Genomic DNA, 12,137 nt, shown 5'->3' with positions numbered 1-12,137 from the left:
TAATATCCGAAAACAATCTCCTAGCAGTGATTCTTGAAAAAAATATTGGTTCGACTAATTTTATTTTCATTCTTTCGTTATTCATAGGAACTTGTTAGCATTCACGTACTACTACAACGTAATCTTCAGTATCCATTATCATCCATTGATTTATATTATACTAGCTGTACCCTCGGTTTCACTCGCATTAAATTCAATATAAAACATAGCCTATATTCATCGTCTATAAAATGGTAGGTACCCATTTACTTACTATTTGATATTCTATTAGAGGTATAAAATAAAACAAAACATCTGAATAAACCAATTATATTAGTAGCTCAATACTTATAAAAATGAATGAATGAATTGAACCGAAACTAAATCGGAGATCTGAATCTTAGCAATCCAGAACATTTATTGTTACTATGATATGTTATTTATGGTGTGTTATAGTTTTGTTATGATTATGCTCATGTTTGATGCCGTATTTATTCAGTTTTACATTAACTTTGACCTGCACCTGCAACTTCTTGAGAAGCTGAGACAGTTCAGGGTCACCTTCATCTGATTCTGAGCTATCCTCATCGCTTTCTTCCTCTTCGGAGTCCGGTGCTTCGGTGGATACTTCTGGTTCTGGTGTCGTTGTGGGGGGCTCGGTCTCCTCGGGGGCCCAAGTGGTTACCTCTTCTTCGTCAATATTGTCAAAGTCGATACCGGAGACTTCTTCAAACCATCCCAAGAAGGGACCCGGCCGCACGAAACCTGGTGATATGAACGTTTTTTTATTTATTTAATTCAGGCAATTAATGGCCCATATTATAAATACCTTAGAGAGTTACATGTATATGAAACAATAATCTTAATAATATAAACGCGAAAGTTGAATGAGTATGGCTGTTTGTTACTCTTTCACGCAAAAACTACTGAACGGATTTTTATGTAACTTTATAGTAATGGAGCTTATGCACCAGAATAACACATAGGCTATGTTTTATATTGAAATTTAATGCGAGTGAAACCGAGGGTACAGCGAGTATAATATAAATCAATGGATGATAATGGAATAGTGCATCCGCCTGCGCTTAAGATTTACGCTGGCGGCGCACCAGTGGTAGATCATAAGTTGAACATAACGAATTCTCTTATACGAAGAATATTGAATTTATTACGATGAGCTAACTGCTATCGTAACAATTTCAAGAATTTGATAAATTTCAGGAATTTATCACCTCAATTTCCAGGGGAACCGCGTCGAGGTCAATCTACCATAGTACATTGCAATGGGATCATACCTGTATCTATAGATTTAATAAAATTTCTTAACTAAAAAAATTACCAAGAAGTTGCTGGTCGGAATTAATAATGTATTTTTAATTATTATAAATGCTAAAAAGCATCACGTGATTAAAGGACGGCCCCCAATATAAACCAAGTAAAGGTTAAAAAAAATACAAATAAGTAATCTTACTTATTTGTAATTTTTTTTAACCTTCCAATCACTGATCTATTTGAAACTACTATAAACCTTGGATTTACTTATTCTTTGTTTCATGAAGTAAATGATTTTCTATTCTATTCTATTCTATGAGGACATATATGATGTACTAACTGCGCCTGCAGTTTCATCCGAGTAAAATTTACAGCCTATAAGTTATTCTGACGTATAAGCTATATTACTGTAAAGTTTCATCAAAACCTGTTCAGTAGTTTTAGTGTGAAAGAATAACAGACATCCATCCATACTCACACACTTTCGTGTTTATACTATTAATGAGATAATTTATCTTTAAAACCAGACAAAGTCGAGGATAAACAGTTAGTATTATATGTATACCAGCGGGTATGCCTGAGTGACAGCCGTGAGCTCCTCCAGCCACGAAGGATGCCACGCCGACCAGAACTGGTACTCCGTCGCTGGAGATATGCACCAGTGGACCACCACTGTCTCCCTGTATTACAATATATATATAGAAACAAAGATAAAAAAAACATGCAAAATAGTAAAGAAAATAGATTCATTTTAGTACTTGCAGTGCTAAGTCACTTATAAGTCACTAGCTGTTCCCGCGACTTCGTCCGCGTGGAATTTAACTTTATTTTTCTAAAATAAAAGTAGCCTAAAGAACTAAAAATTATTTTGTTCGTCTTAATTTATTCGTTCCATTAGGTAATGATAGGTTCAAACTAATACATTTACATCCTGCATCATCCCTTATTTTATTCCCATGGGGAATTTATTAAAATTCTATTTAAGCGAACGTCTTCATCATAGTAGTTCCAATCTTTAATTTCAGTTCAATGGGGGGGGGGGGGGCAAGACCCCCATGATCTCCCCTGGATCCGCCGTTGGTGCTTACTGAACAGAGTATAAATAAGATAATAAATACTCTGCTGCTTTACTAAGGCACAAACATTTGTATTCAAGAGTACGATTGTATCGATCTGATTTTTTCTATGTACATTATGTACGTCTTTACAAAAAATGTATTTTTATATTTATATAATTTGTCTAATACCTATAACACAAGTTTAAATTACTGTTTGTACATGGCGAGGGTACAAGGAGAGTGCTCACCTGGCAAGTAGACTGTGAGGTAACATTATAGGGACCAGCGCAGATGGAGTTGTCGTTGATGACCGTACTGCCGAAGAGCTGGTGGCAACGACTGTTGGAGACAGCACGCAGGTACACCCAATTCAATACCTCGGGAGAGTTGCCTGAAATTACGATTTGTTTTAGATAATCACTAGATACATAGTATAAAACAAAGTCGCTGTCGCAATCTGCCTGTCGCTATATGCTTAAATCTTTAAAACTACGCAACAGATTGTGAAGCGGTTTTTTTAAATAGATAGAATGATTCAAGAGGAAGGTTTATATGAATAATACATGCACACCTGTGGGAAGCCGGGGCGAGTAGCTAGTACTTAATAAAATAATACACTTAGCTATTCTTTGTAAAAATATTGTGTGTGAATTGCAATCTCTCTCTCTTCCTAGCTATGTATCCCACATGGTGGTGGGGTCAGATTTCCTTGTTTTTTCCGCCACTTTTCTCAAACCTCGCACTCGACTATGTCTCCAGCAAATGTGTAAATTGCAATAAATAAATAAAATAAGAGTAAGTACATATTTTATATTATTGTATTACACAAGTCTATTACCACAGATAATATAATATTACATACTATTACACTATTTAACACCCTCAGAGCCAGACCCTCAGTGATATTTTTTTATTCAGAAGTGTTTAAAACTACATAATAGTTGCATATTGTTATTCACCTCTCCCCGTTTCACTCCTTTTTCTTGGATTTTTATGGGCTTTCATTTTTGTGTAACAAATGTATAGAAAGTGTTTTCCTAAAGGATACACGGCGCGTTTACTAAGTAGAAAGATGTGTATACTTTTGAATACACAGTGTTCCGGATACTGTGTGCAAAAAGAAATGAGGGTGTTAAGTTCGAATATAGCTTGCAAGACTAGTGTTGACTCTTCAGCGACCTGAACCTGACCTGACTTGATATATTCAGATATGTACATGTCTACAATAATACAGATTCATTTTTAAATTCAAATTTGGGAGAATAGAGTACCCACCAGTATCATCACCATCATATATTGCAATTTTGTCAAAAGCAAATAGTTCTAATCAGTGTTCACAACCCGAACAGACCAGTCCTTATATATATAGTGTAATATATACTGAACTACACCAACCAAAAGTATTAACATCAGAACGGCATTATATCCCAAGAATGGTTAGAGAGGTCATTGAAATACAGAAATATAAAAATTTCAATCGAGAAGACGGCTATAGGCTCTCTAATGCCTGGAATCCAGTGATTGGTTTAATTAAACAAAAACAAAAAACGCGATCAAAAAGTGTATTAAATGTACGTAAAAATACTGTGAGTACAGTTTGCTGAGATGAATGTCGAGCGAGTTCCAGTAGTAGCAACAAACGAAGACGTGTGAAGGTAGACGCATATGTCTGCCCATAAAAAGATTTCATTTTCCATCTACCCGCTGCTCTTCAGTTTACCCGTGATCATGGTGGTTGAAACACTACCGAAATATCGGGAACTCAGCAAATAAATATAAAACGTGGTAAGATCCCGTGATTTTTACTAATTATAGTGTAATATGTATATCTACCATCAGTCCACAGCCTGCCATGTCCACTGGCCTGCACGATCTCGGTGTCGTAGTCTCTGAACGCCTCCGTGTTGCTCTGCACGCGGATTGGTTGAATTCGGTCTGAGGGAACAAAACTTATTATGTAACTAGCTGTTCCGCGACTTCGTCCGCGTGGAATAACTTTCATTTTCTAAAATAAAAGTAGCCTAAGTTACTGTTATTACACCTCGCAAAAAAAGTCCCGTCAAAATCGGTTCAGCCATTTCAGAGATTAGCCGGAACAAACAGACCGATAGACAGACAGACAAAAATTGTAAAAAATGTTATTTTGGTGTATGTACCGTATTTATATTAATATGCATGTAGTAAAAAAAGGTTATTTCAATATTACAGACACTCCAATTTTATTTATATGTATAGAGTATACATTTATTCATTTATTTCAGGCAACTAGGCCCATATTATAAATACCTTATAGTCTAAAATACATATAATTTAATTTTTATATATTGATATATTGACATTGTCTGTGTGGTCACGGCACTGACGATGGTAGCGCCGATATACCGCTCCTTTCGGCCAGTAGTCCTCCTTCACGAAGGTGGATGCTGCCCACCTTGGTGGCACGCGTTGGTGGGGACCAGGGCCTCATTAATAAATAATAATATAATAATAATCTCAGGACAATTTACACAGCGCCATCTAGACCCAAGGTAAGCTAGCGGAAGCTTGTGTACTAGATATGTGGGTACTAGATAACATGTTATGGGTACTAGATAACTGATACAAATACATAGAAAACACCCAGACCGATACAAACAATCATACTCATGAGTACAAATGTTTGCGCCGTGCGAGAAATCGAGCCCGCGACTATCAGACGTAAAGCGGTGTACTAGACTGCTAGACCACAAGGTCGTCAAAAGAAATGAATGTGCTTTGGATTGGACTTACTGGAGAAGGTGACAGGCTTCTGCAGTTTGATCAGCGCTATATCGTTGGGTTGTACCAGCATAGGGTTCTGGTCGTTGAACGTGGGATGGTTGTACCACTCCGTAGTTTCGTAGATGTAGGGCGGAGTAGACAGCGCCACGACGCCGGCACGAATGACCAGCGTCACCTGACTGAGGAATAGTGAATATCATTACATAGTCTAAAACAAAGTCGCTGTCGCTGTCTGTCCCTATGTATGCTTAAATCTTTAAAACTACGCAACGGATTTTGAAGCGGTTTTTTTAATAGTGATTCTAGAGGAAGGTTTATATATATAATAAACTTAAATTGTAAGAAAGAATAAATTATTTAAAAGAGCAACACACAAGTTTCTTGCTTGTTCTTCTTGTGATGAGACAGCATTCCGAATGAGCGGTAGATTAAAAAAAAAAGTTATGACTATTCAAAAGTGCTTCAATGTAAGTTTATTTGAATAAATGATTTTCTATTCTAATATATGTACACCCGGGCGAAGCCGGAGTGAGTAGCTAGTATTTGATAATTTACGACCACGGTGGTTCAGCGGTTTTGAACGGCGCCTTATTTTCGATGGTCATTTGGTTTGATTCCTCGCACGATACATATATCATAACTGTATATTATGACTTGCCATATATGTAAAGTAGTTTTTTACATTGGTCCATAAACGAAAATTATAAATATCAAATATTCATGTGCCTGAGTGTAAGAAGCACTAATTATGATGGACGACTGGGGCTTTGAAGCCGGCTACCGCAAGGGAAACCCCAAGTAGCGCCCGTTACTTGTGACACGGGTGTAGGTTTAAAAGGCCCTTTTAGAATGCATTAACACTCACCATCACTACTTGCAGCTTCCCCCCAGGCCCAACTAAGACCGGGATAAACCCATTTCTAATACAATTCACTTTTGTATCCAAAACACAACTGGCACACTGCGCTGGTCGACTGAATGCCGCGGCTCACGCAACGAAAGAGGATTATTAAACTACCGACCTCCGTATTTATAGACCAAAGTGAGTGTAGTAGGTTGGTCTATAAATACTAGATGGCGCTATTTACAATATTTGTAATAATCTTTACATTGGGTACTTCATTAGTACTAAAAACAAACTACCTTCTTTTAATATATTATCTTATGATTTATATTTCGTTATTTTTTATACATGTTTATATATATAGGAAGTAAATAAATCTGGATACAGACAAAATACTTATAAATACAAATCTATAGTCTTGTCTCTTTCTCGCAAATGAAGAAAACCGCTTAATAGAAAAGGACAAAACAGTTATAGCTGATATACGTGTTCACGCCGTATAGACGGCAGAGCGGGGCGGAGGGGGCGACACACATGCAGTGTGAACTAGTTCTTCAAGAAGGAGACATGGTTGTCTTAAAGGACCCCAATTTAGACCCCTGCGTCGAGCAGTTGCGAAAGTTTGTCTTCTACCGACTTCTTCAAGCTCATTTGTAACGCCATCCGAGCCGGGATAAAGACGACTAACTCGTCCTACACGCCATTGTAGTGGAGGTAAATTGGGGTCCTTTAAGATGTCTCCTTCTTGAACTAATTTTTTCTCTCGTCCGTGCACCGCGCTAGATATCAACATCTTTGGCGAAACAGATAAAAAGACATAAATAACATTTAGTTATACGACAGCCGCGACCCTTATCAGTTATTGGGGGTCCAACATAAGATATCAGTTGATAGAAGTTTATGAATAAGCTATTAATCTACTATACATAAGATAATATAATATAATACTATCTAATAATAAGATAGTAATATCTATAAATATTATTTTTATTAACCTGTGCCTACATTTTAATATTTCTGTCAACACTTGAGACCCTTCCATTATTCCTCCAGATAACATAGATTTAAGTTCAGTGTAAAATCAGTCACGTTCCGACTGCGCGTCGAATAAGCCATGTAGCACACTATCCAATAAACTTATTAATGTACTAGCTGTTCCCGCGACTTCGTACGCGTGGAATTTAACTTTATTTTTCTTAAATAAAACTATTTTTCTAAAATAGAAGTAGCCTAAGTTACTTATAGACAGGCTACTTTTTAATGCGAAAAAAGGTTTGTCAGGTGTTAAAAGGAAGGAAGACGAGCGGTTGGATGGAAGTAACGTGTTTTTTTTTTAATTTAGAAGCTAGATACTTGTTTTTCTGGCTGTTATTTAAATATAAATAAATATGACATTCAAAGTTTGTAAAAAAATTACCCTTTAGGATAACACATTAACAAATGATAAAGGGATAGGTAAAAAGAAATAGGAGATGAAAGTTTGCAGGTAAATTCGTCATTTGTCGTCTATTATACGGCAGGCCGCAAGCACAGCTAAATAAATCTTCCGTCATACCCGTGAACGGGTGCCGCTTGTGGGGACTACGAACACTGATTAGACTGTTTGCTTTTGCAATAGCATATGCTGGTGGTCAGTCTATTCTCCCAAATTTCAATTTAGAAATGAATCTGTATTATTGTAATCATGTATTTGAACAGAATACGACCTGAGTTTCTTGTCAGTTCTTCTCATCTCGAAAGCACTCTGCAAATCAGTCTGTAATGGACCTACAATATCTATACATATAAATAAAATTGGAGTGTCTGTTTGTAATATTGAAGTAACTGTTACTACATGCATATGAATATAAATGCGGTACATACACCAAAATATAATTTTTTACAATTTTTGTCTGTCTGTCTGTCTGTTTGTTCCGGCTAATCTCTAAAATGGCTGGACCGATTTTGACGGGACTTTTTTTGGCAGGTAGCTGATGTAATAAGGAGTAACTTAAGCTACGTTTATTTTAGAAAAATATACTTATATTCCACGCGGACGAAGTCGCGAGAACTAGCTAGTATATAATATATAGCAATATAAGACTAAGCTCACATTATTAGGTTCAGTCCGAACGAACTGTGCGTTCGACGCGGTTTGATTGGCGCATTTCCTAGTGGGCGGGACGTACCAACCAATCCAAACTGAGCAAAACCAAAATGAGCCAATCAGCATGAACGTCAAGTCAGACTTTTATCGAATATGTGTGGCCAGAATAACTGTTACTAAACTAAGTTAAAATAAAAACTTACAGTGCAGTGCAGTGCGCTGCCGATATGACCCACTCGCTGTGCACGAGGGAGCCCCCGCAGGCGCTGACGCCTCCGTTGGCGTTCACCTGCCGCAGCGACACGTGATGAGGGTGCTGCCCTGGCTGCGCCTCCCAACCCGATACGATACGTTGCAATGCTGCAATATATAATATATTTATATCCTATTAATATTACAAAAGCGAAAGTTTGTGAGTATGGATGTTTGTACATATAGGCTATTTTTTTTTATTTTTTTTTTTTGGTCAATTCACACAGCGCCATCTAGACCCAAGTTAAGCTAGCTAAAGCTTGTGTTATGGGTCCTAGATAACTGATACAAATACAAAGATAATTTTTTTTCGTAAATACATACATATTATACATAGAAAATACCCAGACCGATACAAACAATCATACTCATGAATACAAATGTTTGTGCCGTGCGAGGAATCGAACCCGCGACCATCGGACGTAAAGCGGTGTGCCAGACCGCTAGACCACCGAGGTCGTCAATTTAAATTTATATATTGTAATTGGGGGTGAAACCGCGGGCACCGTTAGTAATATATGTCCACATTACGAACAATCCCCTTTTCCCCTTATACTTATAATATATTTTTTATATCATAGGAGACAAACGAGCTTGCGGCTCGCCTGATGGTAAGCTAAATAATATAATGCATGAAACACCAACGGGACCGAGGATAGTTTTTTGAAAAAATACTCGCAATAGACTACTGCTATTGAGTAAAAACAACATATGCATGATGACTAGGGCCCTCACAGGACACTGCAAATTAAACAAGCATATGACTAAACTAGACCTATGCACGACAAGAATCTGCAGATTCTGCCAAACTGAAGAGGAAACGCCGCTTCACATCCTATGTGGTTGTGTAGCCCACTCATGCATAAACGAAATATCTCCTTTGGAAAGTTTACACTCTTTCCAGTGGAGATAAAAACCATCGCTCCTAAGAATATACTTCAATTCTTGTCCCCGACGGGTCTAGGCAGTGAACTCTGAAAAAGGGCGAGCACAATATATCTATGTAGGTCGCAGTGCTACAGGTGCTACAAACATCTGACAATAGCCCAAACAATCCAATAAAAAAAGTTTTTTTATCTACGATATTAACAGCCGTAAACCAGTCGTATCTATTTCTTTTGTTGTCTTGTCTCTAGTATATATTTCGATATGAAGATCAGATGCAGCAGTAAAATTACGAGATACGAATATATTGCATTAGTCATCCGAAATTGCAGTGTAAATGTGGTACCACAGACTACATGATGACAAAACCTGTCCGTGGAGGAAATCCACACAACGCCATTTAGTTCCAACTTCATGTAATATAATATATAGGCAAGGGTTACGCTTGGGCCGTTAGTTGGTTTGCCGATAACATAACGTAAAAACAAAAGATAGAAGTCGGAAAGTATAAAGGGAGAAATTAGGTTTATTTTAATATTTAGCAAATTAGCAAACGGTGGTCTATGTACGCCAGATATCCACGCGTGTCCCTTTCCATAAGAAACCATCACTCTTTTGGAAAACTTTTTATTTTACTATTGTGGTGGCAATTAGCAAATGGTTGTCTATGGACACCTGAGCATCACGCGTGTCACGTCCCTTAAGAAAACTTGACTCAAAAACGAAAAGGTTGAAGTAAGAAAGTACGAAAGGTAGAAAGTAGTTTTTATTTTAATATTGTGGTGGCAAATTAGCAAACGGTGGTCTATGGACGCCAGATATCCACGCGTTTCCCTTTCCATAAGAAACCATCACTCTTTTGGAAAATTTTTTTACTTTACTATTGTAGATCTTAAGAACCATTGCATAAATACCAGGGTACATAACCAACACTGAAGACTACCTTGAAATAAGAACAGTGAAGGAGAAAATTCGGAGTTTGGCAGTCAAATATAAGGAACGGTTGATTCATCACCCCAACAAACTTGCTCGACAACTCACTATAGAACAGCATGAGAGACGACTAAAACGCCATCATATCCTGGAGCTAGAAGATCGGCAGTAGCTCTGGGATGCAGATGAGTAAGGTTTCCAATGGAAAGCCGCTCTACATGACAGCATCACAGAACATATTCGCTTATAGTCCCGATACTTATCGCAAATGTACTCGGACAAAAAAAACTATTGTGGTGGCAATTAGCAAATGGTTGTCTGTGGACACCTGAGTATCACGCGTGTCACGTCCCTTAAGAAAACTTAACTCAAAAAAGAAAAGGTTGAAGTAAGAAAGTAGTTTTTATTTTAATATTGTGGTGGCAAATTAGCAAACGGTGGTCTGTGAACGCCAGATATCCACGCGTGTCCCTTTCCATAAGAAACCATCACAATTTTGGAAAACTTTTTATTTTACTATTGTGGTGGCAATTAGCAAATGGTTGTCTATGGACACCTGAGCATCACGCGTGTCACGTTGCTTAAGAAAATTTAACTCAAAAAAGAAAAGGTTGAAGTAAGAAAGTAGAAAGGTAGAAAGTAGTTTTTATTTTACTATTGTGGTGGCAAATTAGAATACCTAGCAGATATATAGGTAGTTGATTTTACAATGTAATTCTGATTCACAATTCTATTTATGTGGTTTGCTGTGATATCACCATTGAATGTACTTACATTGGTCAACATTTTCAACGTACGTCGGGGTTATTAATTCTTCAGCTTGCACCTGAAAACAAAATATATTTATACATTTTTTATAGGCTACCCTTTAATGAGGAAAATATTAAAAAAATATTTTATTTATAGATTTACATTTATTTACTACAATTAAAATTTTATTTCTATTATCAGTAGTCCCCAAACTAGATCAAACCTCAAAATGGTGTTAGTTTAAATATTTTTTTTAATACTTACAATAAAATTATTTTCAACTATTGTAAGGATTAAATAGTTTTTATTCAAAAGTATATGAATATTAAATCCAGAAGCGTAGCGTGCTTTAGCGGGGCCTCGCATAAATATTTATTTGGTCCCCCAAATAAATATTTACGTACAAAGGTAAACATTTCTCACAAAAGCAAAAAAAATAAATAAAAGCAATAGTTATTCATCATAATCATCTATCTGTCACTTATTCCAATTTTTTTACAAACACATGATATAATAAAAAATAGATTTTATGACACGTATTTTTAATCCTGACTGCGAAATGTATGTACAGACAACACAAATAATCCACAGGTAATGTATTAAGTACTTAGGTACTTCTTATATTCATTTAATAACCATATATTTAAACCACTCCACAATTCAATCAACGGTTGACTGGAAGAAATAACTTTGTAAGTACTTTTTTATTAAGATTTTTAAATTATTTCACCATACTTTAGTTTATAAACAAACATAGTTTTGGCAGTTGTTATAAATATTATAAACTTAAGTTACCTGACATATAGCCAGTGCTACGAGTAGACCCGTTTTCCAGTACATCATGAACTTCACTGTTCAAAATCAGCACCTTGACGAGACATCGTTATCTCCCAGCAATTGTCATATAGATATTAGCTACGACGTAAACAGTAGCGAGCAAATTCACAGTTGAAATCACTGTAATTATTTAGATAATATAATTAATCTAGATTACGACCGTGCGATAAATATGATGGATTTTTTTATAACTAATCTACCTGATTAACTGGTAATGGATTTGTTTCGTATTTCCCGTGACATCATAGCCACGTCTTGTTTGTCACACAGCAATAGCCTGTACCTATTTTAACTGAGCCCAATGACAAACACACAACAATAGCTTTTACCTATAAGCCGAAGTTCAAACCCGAGGCGAGCCCTCTGTCTATTAGGCACATTGGTTAATTAATTTTATACTACGATGGCAGCAATCAATAAAAAAAAAACAATGGAACACATCTACAGGATAAAAAAAAAACGCCAAAAGGATGTCGCCACA

At 36.6% G+C, this 12,137-nt stretch overlaps 1 protein-coding gene across 1 annotated transcript; it reads right to left on the bottom strand.

Annotated features, from left to right (window-relative positions):
* Nucleotides 1–359: 359 nt before the first annotated feature.
* Nucleotides 360–11,822, bottom strand: LOC131848833 (collagenase-like). The gene is made up of 8 exons (XM_059198777.1): nt 11,615–11,822; nt 10,844–10,895; nt 8,203–8,359; nt 5,079–5,248; nt 4,143–4,244; nt 2,558–2,700; nt 1,817–1,931; nt 360–744 (listed from the first exon to the last, which is right to left on the bottom strand). Exons 1-8 carry the CDS (start codon nt 11,660–11,662, stop codon nt 416–418), a joined length of 1,116 nt encoding a protein of 371 aa, XP_059054760.1. The 5' UTR covers nt 11,663–11,822; the 3' UTR covers nt 360–415.
* Between the last annotated feature and the right edge of the window lie 315 nt (nt 11,823–12,137).

The sequence above is a fragment of the Achroia grisella genome, unplaced genomic scaffold (genome assembly GCF_030625045.1).
Source record: "Achroia grisella isolate CSIRO2021 unplaced genomic scaffold, CSIRO_AGI_Agris_v1 utg598, whole genome shotgun sequence".
NCBI classification, from domain to species: domain Eukaryota; kingdom Metazoa; phylum Arthropoda; class Insecta; order Lepidoptera; family Pyralidae; genus Achroia; species Achroia grisella.
This window is presented reverse-complemented; position numbering and strand designations above follow the sequence as displayed.

What these genes read in the sequence shown, in the direction of transcription:
- LOC131848833 (XM_059198777.1), bottom strand. Translation starts at nt 11,662, where the DNA reads ATGATGTACTGGAAAACGGGTCTACTCGTAGCACTGGCTATATGTCAG. An exon ending in GCAGCGCACTGCACTGCACT is followed by an intron (nt 5,249 to 8,202) that starts GTAAGTTTTTAT and finishes ACTATTCCTCAG; the next exon opens with TCAGGTGACGCTGGTCATTC. An exon ending in GAAGCCTGTCACCTTCTCCA is followed by an intron (nt 4,245 to 5,078) that starts GTAAGTCCAATC and finishes TTGTTCCCTCAG; the next exon opens with ACCGAATTCAACCAATCCGC.